The sequence below is a fragment of the Manduca sexta genome, chromosome 17 (assembly GCF_014839805.1).
Source record: "Manduca sexta isolate Smith_Timp_Sample1 chromosome 17, JHU_Msex_v1.0, whole genome shotgun sequence".
Classification (NCBI taxonomy): Eukaryota; Metazoa; Arthropoda; class Insecta; order Lepidoptera; family Sphingidae; genus Manduca; species Manduca sexta.
Genome location: NC_051131.1, coordinates 12,545,729 through 12,562,560, shown reverse-complemented (window position 1 = coordinate 12,562,560; position 16,832 = coordinate 12,545,729). Strand labels below are relative to the sequence as shown.

General features: G+C 35.0%; 3 protein-coding genes across 8 annotated transcripts in view; 1 reads left to right on the top strand and 2 right to left on the bottom strand.

The window, feature by feature from the left end:
- Nucleotides 1-52: 52 nt before the first annotated feature.
- On the bottom strand, nucleotides 53-4,256 carry LOC115450552 (RING-type E3 ubiquitin-protein ligase PPIL2). The gene is made up of 9 exons (XM_030178614.2): nucleotides 4,020-4,256; nucleotides 3,716-3,932; nucleotides 3,146-3,455; nucleotides 2,636-2,760; nucleotides 2,323-2,467; nucleotides 2,018-2,166; nucleotides 1,542-1,693; nucleotides 960-1,149; nucleotides 53-693 (listed from the first exon to the last, which is right to left on the bottom strand). Exons 1-9 carry the CDS (start codon nucleotides 4,049-4,051, stop codon nucleotides 466-468), a joined length of 1,548 nt encoding a protein of 515 aa, XP_030034474.1. The 5' UTR covers nucleotides 4,052-4,256; the 3' UTR covers nucleotides 53-465.
- Nucleotides 4,257-4,503: 247 nt separating this feature from the next.
- On the top strand, nucleotides 4,504-13,407 carry LOC115451452 (ubiquitin-conjugating enzyme E2-24 kDa). 4 transcript variants are annotated; one of them, XM_030179808.2, is made up of 6 exons: nucleotides 4,504-4,675; nucleotides 4,757-4,871; nucleotides 4,963-5,158; nucleotides 5,668-5,957; nucleotides 8,506-8,653; nucleotides 10,924-13,407. In XM_030179808.2, exons 4-6 carry the CDS (start codon nucleotides 5,742-5,744, stop codon nucleotides 11,019-11,021), a joined length of 462 nt encoding a protein of 153 aa, XP_030035668.1. In that variant the 5' UTR covers nucleotides 4,504-4,675; nucleotides 4,757-4,871; nucleotides 4,963-5,158; nucleotides 5,668-5,741; the 3' UTR covers nucleotides 11,022-13,407. The 4 variants fall into 4 exon arrangements, with proteins under 4 accessions (XP_030035668.1, XP_030035653.1, XP_030035661.1 ...); XM_030179793.2 differs by having other exon boundaries at nucleotides 5,640-5,957; XM_030179801.2 differs by lacking the exon at nucleotides 4,963-5,158.
- Nucleotides 13,408-13,452: 45 nt separating this feature from the next.
- The window catches only part of LOC115451434 (CD63 antigen), a 47,067-nt gene continuing 43,687 nt past the window's right edge, over nucleotides 13,453-16,832 (bottom strand). For all 3 annotated transcript variants that reach the window (XM_030179769.2, XM_030179754.2, XM_030179760.2), the window contains exons 5-6: nucleotides 15,216-15,440; nucleotides 13,453-14,055 (exon numbers count right to left, since the gene is read on the bottom strand). In XM_030179769.2, the coding sequence (XP_030035629.1) occupies nucleotides 13,990-14,055; nucleotides 15,216-15,440 (291 nt within the window). In that variant the 3' untranslated portion in view covers nucleotides 13,453-13,989. The remainder of the gene's footprint in view (nucleotides 14,056-15,215; nucleotides 15,441-16,832) is intronic.

Sequence of the window (16,832 nt, the reverse complement as noted above, 5' to 3'; positions counted from 1 at the left end):
TTTATGGTAATGTAAAATTGTTTATATTTAAGTTAATCAATAAAACAACATATATGTTTAAAAAGAATGATTTTATTTTCTAACTGTACATTTATAAGGTCAACAAATTAGAAAAATTTTATATGCTTGTTTTAATCACCAACCAAAAATATTAATATAATCAAGTCTTCTCTAAAGCCATCGCTTGTATTTAGTGTTATCAATTGCACCAAATTGAATACAGATATTTGAAAAGTAGGTAATATATTGATTTATATTTTAGTTTTTTCCTTTCCTCAATATATAAGTACAAGTAACATAGTTTCTATTTACAAGATAAACTAAACATATGATTGACACTGTAGAGATGATACAAATAATGGTTTTGTAGGTACAAAACATACAGACCATCTAGAATCCTAGATATTCATGTGATAGCCTGGATGGAACGCATTGCAATCTCATCAACGGTGCACAACAATTTGTCTACCAAGCATCGAAATTCCCGAATCCACTACCACCTTGTTTCGCCTTTTTAGCGGGCACTTCTTGAGTTTTACTAGCTTTGCTCCCAGAAGTTTCTTGCAGATTCAGATATTTACCAACACCCTGTCTGAACACCTTTAGGGGTTGTTTTGTCGCTTTTTTTGGTTTTACACCTGGGCCTTCTTCCTCTGCTCTTCGTTTGAGTTCCTCAGCCCTTTCAATTGCTAACTGTAAATTTAATATTGCATTATATACAGATTTCTTTAAAAAATTATAATCAACTAATTTACCGTTTGAGTGGGATTTAAACCAACAGACTAAACACATTATTTTGCTCCAGAGGAGCAATAACGCAAAAATTCTTATGGCTATTTTAACAGATGAGGAAAGTTCTACTGTCTTTATGATTACTGTCCGAATGTTCAGCTTTACCATTCACCTCTTAATCTTGGTTTTATAGAAGCTTATAATTGACATTAGTTCTGTTTACTTACCTGTTCCTCTGCCTCAGCAAAAGGATCCACAAACACCTGAGCCACTTCAATAACAATGTCATGTATTGGCCGGTCTTTGTTGTCTACTTGTATTTGCTCCATGGCGTTGAGCGTATCCAGCCCGCCGACGAGCTTGCCGAATATCGTGTGCTTGCCATCCAGTTGTTTACATGAACGGAATGTTATGAAACTGGAAATGAGGGAGCCTAATATCAACTCAATAGTTATTACTAATACCATAAAACCAATGCAGATTACTTATTCTACCAAAAGGACAAGGGCTATATTCTTTTAAATTTAAAATTTAATTCATTTGAAATTTAGATATTCCATTCCACTCATTATTAGACACCACTGCCATTGATGTGGCTACGGATTTTCTATGGCAAAAATAAAAAAACAAAGGTCTCTAAATTTAATGAAAGGCTTGCATCAATAAAGGGCCCTGTAAGCGCAAGCTTTTTCTAGAGTGGGCACCAACCACCCTTGTCCCCCTAGCTATGCACATAACCACTCCCTACAAGTATAGTTTGAAATGTTTAGTTGTTTATCTCGAAAAGTTCAAGTTTTAATAATACTAACAACTGCGATCCATTTGTGTTCGGCCCAGAGTTAGCCATTGATAGAACGCCTCGGCCCGTGTGGTGGAGATTTGGTTTGATTTCATCCTCAAATGGTTTTTTCCACACCGATTCGCCTCCAAGACCCGTGCCAGTTGGGTCGCCACCTTGAATCTGATAAATTGAAATACGATATATAAATGAATGACTAAAAGAAATTTAACATAAAATGATACCTAGTATATGGCATAATTCAAGCGTCTTATAAGGAGGCACAAATAACAAACAGGCAAAGGGATTTGAAAATCATGAAAAGTGAATTCAGAACCTTTCAGATCCAGTCTGTGACAACTGTTTAATTTAAGCAGAAAGTGCCTTATAAATATATTATTTTAATACAATTAATTTTCTTTGCAAGTAAAATGAAAACATGTACAAAAAAATAAAATTTTCTCTTACAGGGCCAATACGATTTCAAAACTGTAATGGGGTATTTACCATAAAATTCCTGATGGATCGGTGGAACTTGGTGCCATTGTAGTATCCATTTTTGCAATGCTTCATGAAGTTATCGCACGCTTTTGGCGTTAAATCGCAATATAGTTCAAAATTTAAAGGTCCACAATTTGTTACCAGTCTAACGTAACCTGTTGATAAGTTTAATAACATTTTTAGCTTCGTCATTAATAAAAATACACAATATTCATTTTACAGTAATGACCATGAAGCTTGGATAATGGTATCAAATAAAACCATAGAATATAATTATTGAAAAGCAACCATTAGTAGCGGCAATAGGTTACCTTTTTTCTTGACCCTATCATAAATAACATCATCCTCGCATATGATGGCAGCTTCATGCGTGGTCTCTGGCACCATGGCGGTAGACGTGAAACTCGCTGCCACCATACCAGTTGAATAGTGGGCCGCGTTGAATTTATCAGCCACCTGAAATTATGAAAACAGTGAATATTAGGTTTATTTAAAGTTATATTCTTCTCTAATATAAAGTAATGTTGTGAGATGCAAAACTGTAAACTTTGCATTTTACAAACTATTATTGTTCCTTATAATATATAAAGTGTTACAATGCATAGTATTAAAAAAATATAATACTTCTTTCTTAGCTTCTGCCTTTTCAGGAACTTTGTATTCTTTCTCAAGTTCCTGCAGAATATCTTTTGTTTCAGCTGACACCGTTTTTAGCCGTGCATGTGGGTCTTTTTTCATGGCAATCTCCTCTGTAAAAATAAATAATCAAAATATTAAATACTAGGTTTTGGTTGCGACTCCATTTACATGAAAAAGCTTTTCCAGGAAAATATTTTCCCAAGATAATAAGTTACCTAGGTGAAAAAAAAACAAAATTGGCTTAGTAGTTTCTAAACTTAGTCTGATTAAACAAACAAATCTTTCTGCTTTATATGTATAATCATATAGATAGATAAATATTTCAGATATTTTGTTACGCCCTGAACTTTTATGATGCAATAATAGAATTATTGGGCTGCTTGTTTATGGGTAACAAAATGCACGCCTTACAAATAAACAATATGGGGTAAGTTACCAACAAATTCTCACTTGCATCAAATCTACCACAGAAAGTACATATTGAATAAAAATTACCTTCAGTTTCAACCCTCAAATTATTCTTAATATGATGAAATGTCGAAATATTAAACTTATTCAAGTTATTCGGATCCTGGATTGTGATGATATCATTTCTAACAAAAGGTGTGTCATTGATGAGATCTTTCCAGTTCTTTCCTTTGATATTGAGCTGTTCCACTGCCTCGTATGAATACACATTACCGCTTGTCCGTACAGCAACAATATGAGAGTTCTTTGTAAATGGTTTAAACAGTACAGGGCAGTGATAGTCATCTTGTGCATTTTTGAAGAAGTTTAGCTTAGTTAATGACTTGATATCAAATTTCTGGAAATAAAAAATGTTTTATAAAACCGGCTTTCTTACATATAGAAATAAGATATAGTGTCTGATCGGTGACTCACTCCTAGAATCTATGGGCGATATTCACGCAATAAGAAATTTCTGAGTCTGTAAATATTTATTTTGTGTTCAATTGTTATAGACATAACAATGTGAGTATTTAGAGTATTGATTAACCTATAACATGGTACTATGGATTTGGAATAAAAATATTTATAGGCCTCAAAAGAATCTACAATACAAACCTTCCCAGTAACTGGATTTATTTTAAATTTCTTAACAAATTCTATAATAGCCTGTAGTTCAAACACGTTGCCATCTGCATCACAGTATGGGTCATCATAAGGCTGGAGACACAAGCAACAATGGTCAAATGGCAATCGTTTGAAATTTGTTTCCTCCGCAGTTGTGCCTGACTTTTTACCACCGTATAGCGTCGTCCATTCTGTGTATGTTAAATACCTGAAATAATATTGGTGTAGGGTTTGTTATTGAATGTTTTTGTGGGAGTAGAAAAGCAAGGTATTTAAAGTAAAAGTTATCACTCACATTTTATCTTTTTGGTGCTGCCGTTTACCCATCTTGCAAGATTGTTATTTATTAATTATTAGTAGAAGAAATTATTTGCATTAATCGTCGTAAACTGTGGAAAAATCACAAAAAATACTTTGACTTTTACTACAGCTGTCAACGGGAAACAATAATAAGGTGTCTATTAGTTTACCAAAAAACTCATATTCAGCCTTAGACAGAGATACACATAGCTGATTAGCAATGTGAAAAACAGAAAACGTATATCATAACAACGAAACGTAATGAAGTGTCAGTTTGTTTATTTTTTATTAATTATAATATTTGCTCTAAGGAAACGTGTTATTTAGTCCGCTCATAATAATATAAGAGTGTTTCAGTGCAACAAAATAGAAGACGTTATAAATAAAAGTATACATTAAATTAGTATACATAAACTACTTAATTAATAATAAAATTTAGTTTCGTAATTTCTGTAAATTCATATTTAACGTCATTAGTAAATGGTAACACTAAGTGCGTTGGTAACACTTAATGAAATAAAAAAAATAAAAAGTTAAAAAATGTCGGATAGTGGTTGTGCTTCATTTAATTTTTAATAATTTCTTGGTTTTGTTTTTATTAACTACCTGTAATAAAGTAGATTTTGCTTAAATACTTGTAATAGATAAACTGTAAGTATAGAAAATGTATAAATAACGTATTTAGATACATTTCTTTGATTCATGACTTGGTGTGCATTCCACGAATTTCAGTTCTTGTTTGTGTTGGTGAGGGTGACGGACAAATGGAAGAAATGTGGTAGAAATTGTCTGGAACTCGGCAATTCTTAACGGAGCGAAGGGAATAGGAGTTTTAGAGTTAAAGAAGGTACATTTTATTCATTAAAATTAATTAACATTCGATTTGTGTTTGTTCCGAGTCACGGGAAAGTAACAGGGTGCCTATTTGCGCTTTGCAGTGCGGACAATTTAACACGGAGATTATATTGATATCGTTGCACGTTATTCATCCATATTGTGGACGAGTTCTCTTTTACCCAGTCTGTTGTGTATCGGGACCGATCAGTATCTCTGTTTCGGGTCACTGGTGAATCGAAAAACTAGTAAATTATCGGATAACGCCAGCCCACAAGATGGCCGACTGTTATTCGTAAGGTACAAAATAAATCTTATTTCCATTACATTTTGCATAAAGTTTATTGATTTATATCGTTCTTTTGATGCCAGTAGAGATACCGTATCTAAATTTTGTCTTTTTCACGTATTTTGCGCTCGCAAGATGCCGTATAGTAATGTCTTTGTTCACAATTTTTTTTCCTGATTCAAATAAAAAAACATTGCATATTTTGTTATTTTGTACTCAGCAGTTTTGTTTATCGTAACAATTCACAACTTATATTGTATTTTACCCTTTTTCACACACAACATTAAATCACTTTATAATAATACTCATGGAAAAGCAGTATTTCATTGGGAATCAATAAGTACACACTTACATATTATGATGCCACTTATAAATAATAACAGCATGACGGATAACCGCTTGAGAATAACGAGACAAAACACTGATGGTGACATGCTGGCTATTAACGAGAGGCTGTGCGTTTAAACAGTATTAGTGGTGTGGTGCTTTTAGATAATGTCGGGTGCCTCTGGTTCATCAGGGAGTGGAACGGGCCGCGGCAGAGGAGTTGCTGACAACAAACCAGACACAAAGGAGAACAAGCCAAACCCGAAAATGTCAAAGGCACTGGGCACATCGGCGAAGAGGATTCAGAAGGAGTTGGCAGAGATCACATTGGACCCGCCGCCCAACTGCAGCGCAGGTCCCAAAGGCGACAATTTGTATGAATGGGTGTCCACTATACTCGGACCTCCGGGATCAGTGTATGAGGGTGGCGTGTTCTTCTTAGACATCCATTTTTCACCAGAATATCCGTTCAAACCTCCTAAGGTAATAAACTTTGATATTTACAATATATTAAAATGCTATTGTTTTCTTTTGCAGTTCTAACATTAAAATACATTTTTATTACTTCTTTATTTATGTTTAATGTCATAAATTCGAAGATAATATGGCATTGTAAGGGAATTTACCTGTATATATGACATCATATTGCATTTTAATAATTTGCATTTTTCATTATTATCTACATCTCACATCCCAACCAAAACATTCATTTTGTTCAAATTATATAGGTTACAGTGCAATTAAGTTATCAAGTTACTTCAAATAACACACTGATTATATTATTTGAACTGTTTAACCAATGCATATGAAGAGCCATAATTAGACTTACATCACTATCTGTTATGTATGTATGTCACATGTACAATTTAAAATATTTTTCATTACCACATGATATGTAATAGGTCACATGTCAATGACATGTTGGTAAACAAAATTTATTTGATCAACTTCTTCATATTATATCTGATGGATAAACAGGTTGTATATTCATTTGGAGTTATTTTTGTATCTTGATAACCTTATGTGAACAAATATTATGTTCAACTCCTGAAGTCCTCCTAAAGAGCTTTTACTTATGTCTCCTATGTAAAAGTCAAGTTCCTGAAGTTTAAAGTACTTAGCCAAAGTAGCTTGTTATGAAAAAAAATAAGCTTGAGCACCGAGAAGATGTTCCATAGACTATTAGTGTCTTCAAATTAATTAAAACTTGAATAGTAACAGGGAATAGTATTTATAAAATTACTATAAATATACAGGACAATATATATATTTATTTATACAACAAAGTTTGAAACTAATACAAAATGTAGTAGCCAGCAAACTGCTATTATATTAGTTTTATATAAGTTTCTAATGTATTCTTCATTTATGGACAGGTCATATTTAACAAGTTAAAAAAATATTTAGCTATGATTGCAAATGAGTAATATTTGTGCAACTTGTTGAGAAACAACCAGCTGTTAAACAACATCCCATCCACCAGCTTTTTGTAATAGATAGATATAAACTACCTTAAATCTATCTCCTGCTAAGTCCATAAATCTTTAAAGGTGTACAAACTAAGTCTGTTATCTGAGCCTTGTTTGATGTAAAGTATTGTTTCAAATTATCTTGGCTTTAGACTGGGCTTTTATAGGCTGAACCAAAAATAGGTTTTATGTTTGTGTCTTGTAATATGATTAAAACAAAGGATTTGTACCCCAAAAAAACCTTTTAGGGTATAATTAGAAGGTTCATGATAGTAAGCTATATAACTCAAAACTTCTAACCAAGTCCAGGGACAATGTTAAGAAACATATTAACATACATTTTATAATAAAATGTCGTAAATAATGCTCTTGCACATAATTATTTTATTGACATAGAAAAAGTAATTGTATTGTCTTACAGCAACGTCATAAATCATGTTTGGCAAAAATCAATACAAGTTCAATGACCTTTGTCACTGGTGGTTGCTTGTATGAATATTGTTCTTCTAAGTTTTTGTCTTATTTTCAGTTTATTGATTAAATTTAATGGTTAAAGAGAGAATTATAATATGTTAGTTCAATATTAGTAAAGAATAGAGATTTAAACATTCTGGAAGCTTTTTTAAGCCTTAGCTTTGCATTCTAATTTTATCTGTCAAATATTTGTGCATCAATAAACAAAACTACAATTATTGAAATACATACTAAAAACAACTAGGAATAGTTTCGATAATAATTGTAGAAAGGATTTGTGTAAAAGGGAATAAACTTTATAAATTTATACACATGTTTAGCAACAGTTTAGAGACTTTATTTTAATAATAATATAGTTATAGGTCATGATAATAAGGAAACATTTTAGTCAAGCTTTTATTTCTAAATGATATTAATACTGCATACCAGATTATGGTGTTGATTTCCCATTTCAAATTGTGGTTCTTATAATATTTCAACATTATATCTATTCTACAATCATAGTTAAAGCTCATGTAACTTTCACATGTATGTTACCGACGCCATATCGATGTTATTACTGCCCGATGTTTTGTCGCATGTTAGATGCTATTTTTAATTTAGATATTAACTGAGAATGTCAGTAAGACCTATATTTAAAATAGTGTTTTTAGAGAATTAAACTACTCTAATACACTGAAATTGTAGACTACGATAGATTATAACAGTCATTGACCTGTGGATTGTTATCATAAATTGAATGTGTCTATGCTTTACTCATGCAACAATAATATATTTTTAAAAATATAGTGCGCTTGTAATAGGAAAATCTTACATCTTCAAAGTAAATAAAGTTTACAGTTCCACAATTTAGAAGAGGCACCAATGGAAGACTCGAGAATGATATTTATTTTGGCAAGAATATGCTTATTGTATACCCAAATAGAGTGGAATTGTACTGTATTGTTGTTTTAGTTTGTTTGTAGAGCACTTCTAAACTACTCGACCGATTCTGACAGGTCTTTTACCATTAAGCATCATTTTCTACCTATGTAGGCATTATCTGCATAATTTGAAATATGTTTTTTATGGGATTTGTATTGTTTCAGGTGACATTCCGAACTAGAATATACCACTGTAACATCAATAGCCAGGGTGTGATATGTTTAGATATACTAAAAGACAACTGGTCGCCCGCACTGACTATATCTAAAGTACTTCTATCAATATGCTCACTGCTCACCGATTGTAATCCAGGTAAGGACATAATATATTTATTTAAAAGGGTAACTACCGTGCTGAGGTCGTAAATCATTGAGACTGGGTTTTTCCAACTTAAAAATTACTCAGTCGCAACTCGAGTCAGGAAATTGGTGTAGTGATAGCCCTTTATCTCAGAAAGAATGTTAAGCCCTTGGTCCTGGTGGTGGAGTCACTTTGTGGTGTCTGTATAAAAATAAAACCTGCTATGGCAATAGGCTCGACACCTAGGACATTTGAGAACTTGAGTGCATCATTTGTATGGTATACTTCAATGAGGAGAAATAATAATTCTCAGGTTGTTAAGGGAATATCTATAGATGTCGCCATATATTGTCTGGCTTGCTGTTAATTGTCTTATCTTGCGGTTGAAAACATTAATTTTGAAGTAAAATATGTCTGGTATACGAACGAAAATAATTTCACAGGCTATTTCAAAAATATTCTTAGTGTTTCTTTGTTCAGCAGTACCTCATATTTTTACCATTAAAAATTTCTAAACAATACAGAAATTAGCAAAATACAGTTAAAATATCCACATTCAAACTACAATAGCTTACAAAATTGTATACATGCGGTACGTTATTGAATTCCGCAATCCAGCCGTATTGTGTTACACGGCCGTTGTTACGCAGGGGTCGGCGCTTGGGGTTGGTAATTCATCACGTCGAGATAATTAATGTTATAGATGTGTATTGAACTGTCAGATTTCGTCTCGCGCGAGGGCATGACCCTTCCGCCCCGAATGCCCTCTGTGGATGTTTATTTTTAAACAGCGTGCACCTATTTAATTTGGTTTTACCGTTCGTGCGTCTGAGCTTCGCTAATGATCGATTTTACTTGAGATATGTTGGATTTTAAGTCCTTTGTGAATATTATGGATGAATGCGGGTCTGAGTACAGAAAGTCTACATCAAAAACGAACGTCGAAACGTCGGTCTGAAACGAGAAGGAACGACGAACTTCGGATTAAATTTGACTACTAAATTACTTCGGATCCATCACCGTTCTGTAGCTCACTTTAGTGGTAGCATCAAATCACAGTTTTTTTTTTGAGAAAGCTGTGAATCTTTATCCTCGCAGATGGTTTTAAAAAGGGATGTCGAAACCCTATAAGTACTTACAAATTCCATGTCCGAGATATTGTGGTGAACGGATTGAATCACTTCGTAGTAACATAACGTGCTATCCCTCATCCAAAACTATGGATTTCGTTTTTCTAAGTAGACACTCTGGTTTTGCGTTTGCCAATTTGTTGACGAAGACTTACTGGAATTAGTATTATAATCATTATCGAAATACCTCTATTTCTAAAGTGTGTAACCTTTAGGATGTACCCGCAAAACAATATAATAAACATTCCTTTCAATTCATCTACAGTAATTTAACACCTTCAAACCTAACGAAATCTTTACTTCTACCTAATATTACTAATTTAGGTCTCGTGCTTTAACGTCTCGCCATCATGCGTCAGACTGGCCGCAATTTGTGTCCCCCTTCTTTGACCTCTATTTAACGAAACGAAAATACAAAGTTATAAATTATTGTGCGTGTTTAAACATGTAAATAAAAAAAGTGTGCGACCGTTTCGTATTCTTAATTCTTATAACATATCCCACGCCAATGTAGGGCGGAAAACACCGCACGCATTTTGCAATATTTAATATAGATTAAAATAATTTTAGCGACCGCAAATGTTTGAAGTTAACAATATAAGAGGGAGCATTGAGGACTTCGATTCTTCATTTATTATACTCAACACTACAGAGCTCTTAACAGCCACCTATAAAGTGGTTTCAGTTGTATTTATATAGCCATGAGAAAAATTGTTTTATTATCCTCATTGCGCTAAGAAAAACAAAGTCATATATTATAATCATTTTAAGACAGCCTAATTTTACAATTCCTTGTCGACAGGAGTTTCAGTGGCGAGTATAGCTTTAGTAACGTACATCTTCAAGCATTTTTTTTTTTGAAAAACGCTTTATCGCTACCACCACTTGGGGGGTGAGTGGAATAGTTATGTTGATTTCACCGGTCATACGGCTCAATGTCGACACTCGGGTGTATAGGCATCATCCGAGCGAGCATTGAACTTATGTAGTCCCTAACCCCTGTATATCCTACACCGGCATACCAACCAAAATCTGTGGTAACCTCCAGCGCGTGCGGGGGTATCTTGTTGCAATTAGATAGCTGTTCGGAACCTTCCCCTTTGGGTATATAATTTGGTACAGAGTTTAATAGTATTGTATTGTGTTTTCCAGCGGACCCGCTAGTGGGCAGCATCGCGACACAGTATCTGCAGAACAGGGAAGAGCACGACCGCATCGCGCGCCTCTGGACCAAGCGCTACGCGACATGATTGTCTCGCCGCGCCCGAGCCGCTGCGGAACTATCTACACTATCATACTCAATACCGCTCTGTTCTAAATCCATCCTGTTCACCTAAATGTAAGCTTACAATGTTATCCAAGTATGTCGGGCGCCGCCATCGACCGCCCGACGGCTTATTAATATTTAGTTGCAATTAATGTGATGTCATGCTTGTGACGATCGGTCTGAATTGTATAATTTTAGACGAAAGGATTTTTTTAGTTATGAATTGATCGATTTTCTGTTGATGTATCTAGCTGTGTTATGTAATACAGTGATATGTTTACTAATGAAGTGTATCGTAGGTTTAAACCAGTGAATTGAGTCAATTTTGCCGCTCTACCGCGATGATCTCAAACACTCAACTGTTACTACTTACGTGTAAGTACGTCTGGACTATTGCGATGCCTATTATAACATATTGGAATAAATCGCATATTGTCTTGTAAAAATGGTTTAATTTCAGGGTATTATGCTCGATTGGTACAGGGACGTGTTGATTACTCTCAACGATTTTCCCCACAAACTGGTAACTGTTGCCGATTTACTCAGTTTTACGTTTTTGCGTACGACTTTTTAATGCACCTATCAAGCATTCGTAATAGAAAATGTATCATGAATGACAGCATCAATAGACAGCATTAAGGTTACTACCGCCAGTGGCGACACCTAGCTCTGTCAAAAACTAGTAAACATTTTGTACTGAGTAGTGACTCACATAACGAGGAAGGGCAACGTAGCTCTATTTCAGTTGTGTGGTCTTTTTTTTATATAATCATGTTTTTTTTTCGACAGCGTACGGTTTCGTTTACATGGCTGTGAGTGGAAAAACCTTTGCTGTCTCATTTTAAATTAATTAGCGTCTGCTTACCTCGTAAGCGTGTCATGTTCGTCAATATCTTGTACTGTTGTATTGTTTAGGCAAGGTTTCCCACCAGCTTTCTGGAATTCATCTAAAACTGCTGTTGAGCTCGACTTTTTACAAAAACGATTTGTAAGTTCCTAATCGTCGTAGCTACCATATTTTCTAAAATAACGTGTATGTGGAGTGATAACAATGTACTGTAATTTAAATTTTATTGGTTATGAATGGAAAGTTTTAGTGAGATTCGGTTATAGTTCAATGAACTGCCGATAGTCAAAATCATTTCAACTTTTACACTAAAAAGTAAAGTCGACAACGTCGGCGCATCACCAATCAATGTATTTTCTCATTGTATTTATTGTATAATGTATTATTTAATCGACAATCTGCGTGTAAATTAGGCCAAATTGTTCAATATGTTTTTATGGCGTTAGTTTTGGAACAATTTAGCTAGGTTTTATATTTGGTCCATATTTCTTTAGGTTTAGATAGTCAAATTATTTCAAATTTATAACTGGTGATTTATTTTGTGATGTATACATTCGCTTCTTTGTGCAATGAAGAGTTTTAGGTCAAAACTCGCGAATTATTTGCATCTACGACTAAACTCATTTAACAACTGATTATACTTAGATTAGCGTATATAAAATACTATTTATTTTTATAGTATTGAGCTTACGGAAGCGTACGTTGCACGTACACCGTTTTGGGGAATTTCATGACCACGTATCTACAATATGCAATGCCAGGATTGAAGTCGAAGGTGGAATTTGCTTTTTTAATCACCGTTGGCGACGGAAATGTTTGAGCGAGACGTTCCTTTGCCCTGTGAATGATCGACGAATGATTCTAATAGACTGCTGTACAGTCGCCAATGTACAAAACATATCAAAAGATGATTTACGTTGCAACGATGAACCGCTTTCCTTTGCCGCCATACGTACCGCTGCCCTTTCGTGCCAAATGACAGGCACTCGGCCTCCGCTCCGACCAGACGACTCCTGACTTTCTAAATATTCCGTTTAGTATGTAAACAGTTATAGACGTAAGTTATTTTATTGTCTAGGTAATGTATATGTATGTCTTAACCTTAGGGGATAGTTACTTAGCATTGTAATGTTTAGCGAAGTGTATGTCGCGCGTATATGAATGTTCTGGTGATACCCGTTGTGACAAAATGTAATTTTTTATAATTGGAAACGACTCGGTGATTTGGTTAGTGTAACTGGTGCTGTGAGATTCAGATGCTTGCGACATACTGAGACGCGACGGGACCGCAGCGGGAACGCAACGTGGACCCGCGCCGCGTGCCCCGACTGGATGTAATTTGTCATTGTGATTTCTCTAAGTTAATGTAATGACTCGAAATGCGTTGCTTGCAAGTCAACAGCTCTATTTTACGCGACTGATGTTCCTCGAAACTCGATGTTCGTACTCTGAAACCTTGTAACCATCCTTTGTTACGGTTTATATCATAAATAGGAAAATAAAATTGTGTGTAACTAGGACACTGATCGCTGTTTCATTGTATCTAACCTACTGTGAATTAAAACTCTTTTTAGATAATGTCGATTTTATTATGTCTCCTAAAACATGAAACGTTACATTGAGAGATCGGTTTAATTACAATCCAATATTAAATCGACTCGCACCTTAATCGACGTATATTTAATAATACAATATATGTGCACCTACATTACAATGACTACAATATGAAGAATATATTTCAGTAACTCGGATCGGTAAGAAAATACAAATTTAAGAAAACTTCTACCGTATTGGCATTTACAAAAACCATTTCTATTCGAAAAATCAGTCTTCTACGCTAAGCACACTTTTGTGGGTTGACAATAAACTGTGCGTTGTGCCTTACACTCCGTTCATTTCTTAAACATATTTGCCACATTATTAAAGTGTATACATTTGTAGTTTAAATCGTAAACTTATAATAGGTACAATAAATTATATCCACATATACATAGAAAATTGTAGTTACACTTAAATCACAACAGTAAATAATTATTATAATCTGAAAAAAATATCAAGAACCGCTATAAGTATATCTAGAGGAGTTCGTATTGTCGTAGATGAATTATACCGTCTCGTACTGGCTGCGTATGGAGCGGGCTAGGCAGCATGCGAAGATCACTCCCAGCAACTGAAATTACAAACGACACAAGTTTCATTATCAAGTATATATTTATAGAGAGAGTAGAGCAAGACCGAGCGAAATTGACTATAAAAGTTCGTATTAATGTCCTCAGGTCAATCAACTTGCATGGGTGTAATGTATGTCTGGAAAACTGTAATTTTGTTTTTCTTTGTTTTTACAATAATAGCAGATAGCGTTGTCTGCAGTTAACGCTTTGGTAGTCCCGTGCTACGCAGTGGGATAGTATTTAAAATAGGGCAGATTATTTTTAAATCTATACTTATATAATTAAAACGTAGTTGAACGCGCTAATCTTACATTCATAATATTTTTGCACGCTACAAATATCTATCAATGGTTTACGTAAAAACTAGAGCTCAAATTAAATTCAGTTCTTTAATTTGTAACCGATCTCACGAATTCTAATTGCGGTTTTGAATCACGTTTCCGAGCGCTGTAACTCGCTTCGAATAATTAAATACGATCTTTGCGGTTACTTCTAACTGTGGTTTCACGGTAGGTATCAGTACGTCACCACTCCAGTTGATCTAAAGCGAATTGCGTGCATATTAAATGAAGACTTGTAGATGTGAGTGAGATTTTTATACGTGCACCTAATGGTGAATGGAGTGGGGTCCATTACCCCTCGCCAATGGATACAATTATGCCGGCCTGTTGGAACCGGATATACACAGACTGATCCCGGAATGCGACACACTTACGTGAGCCACTGTGGCGGGTTTTAACGCCTTGTGTACGGTGGTCGCTATCCGGGCGGATATAAAATATATCCTACCGCCAGCGAAGAGAGATTACAAAAATACCTTGAGTTGGTATTTTCAAATAATTTATCATCTTTTAAACTTATGTTTTATGTATTTAGATCTTGCTACTCAATAATAGGAAATATAATTCTGACGATCGTACACTAATGTGTTCGGATGCCGTTAGCGTGTCGTAATATAATACAAAATCAGCCTTGTCAACATTTTATTGATTTTAGCTCATATATATAAATCATAAGTACACATATAATCTGATATTTGTGCCTGATATGGTGATAGTCACACCCTCTATCACATACGACGAAACACATGGCGAAAAGCAGGCGTCCTGGCTGCATCTCTGCCTACCCCTTCGAGAATAAAAACGTTATGTTAACTGACCTGCACAAGTGCGATGCCGAGCCCAACTCCTCCGAGCACCATGGCGATGTCCTTGAAGTGTGTGACCAGTTTGTCGAGACATCCCTCGCTGTGGAAGCCGGGCGAGGAGCTGGTGCACTGCGCCGCCATGCTGTTATTGATCTCGATGCCGGTGCAGCACGTGCTGGGGATGGTCAGGTTGTGCGCCGCCCAGTCTTCAGGACCCTTGATGCCGCAGCACTCCAACTGTGAAGTTTCAAAAACGTGTAACAAATTCATCGTGTTGATTCATTTTCATGATATATATAATACCTCACTAATAACTAAAGTAATTGTTTACATCTAACAGTCAAACTCATAGTTTTGACTCCACACTACTGGCTAGGTATAGCTCATAGGCGACGGGATTAGTGAGGGATTTTCGGTCCTCCACACCTAAATATTTATGCCATTTCATGGACAATTCCTTGAACCCTTTGTTTACCAGCTATATCTCACCGAGAGACGTAGGCTGTGTATTTCTTATGTAATGTATTGTATTTACTAGCGATTAGCGTGTTAATATATGGCAAATACAATAGTTCCCGTATCAGGAATAGCTGCCTTTTTTGTGTCATAATACAGGTGACTTAAAACGGTATGCCGATCAATATTTCTTGCTGAATACAGAGAAGCCCATGATTAGTAGAACAATTTTTAATTAATTAATGGGCTAATAGTGATTGGCATTTTAATTGAAAGTTGCTGAAGGGCATATTAGTTTGAACGGATGAATGGTGCAAGACATTACTGCGCAATACATCTGCCATGTATATAATATATACTATTTTAGTGTAATGCCGCACTACAGTTAATCGCCCGTGGTCGCTGTCATTTTGAGATTTCAAGATATGAAAATATAATCAAACGCAGTGGCGCTTTTATCCCGCCATCGTTTTTTTAAACAAAATGGCGTGCGGAATAAAAGCGCGTATGGTTATTAACGTACGAAACTCAGTGAATCGATTTTTTGGCCAGGGTTCGAGGCTCTTAACCGTGGATGAATGAATCCCTTCTAGCAGAAATTTCGGGCACGGCGGTCAATCTCAACGGCGATCAGCTAAGTAGGCAGGATATATTATAATGCACAAGTGTGTGCGCAATATACAGGTACACTCACTGTTCCTTCACTCTCATAATTTAGAAAACCTTAATAGGCTTAGAAATGATCACTACGCGTTATAAATAAACACAATATATTTGGGTATTATTGATTTAGACTACAACAAAATATATTTTGTTTTGATTAGATTACGCATGTAAAACCCGGAGATTATTTTTGTATAACATAAATTTCCCTAGCTCTATAAGCCATGAGAGTTCATCAACATCGCAAAATATATCAACATTCCGAATAAAATAACTTTATACGTGCGGTTTTACTGACAACTATAAAATGCTATGTATTCATCACTTACAAAAGGTGTGCATGTGTGCGAATAGATATTTTGAAACAATTACACCGCCACAGTGATTTAGATGGGTTTGATAACCGCGGTATTTCCATACATTGTACCGTTTGTTATTCATTTTGAATACGAGCATGAACAATATGGAGTAATATATGCCGACTGTTATATTGGTAGAAAAAAAACACTA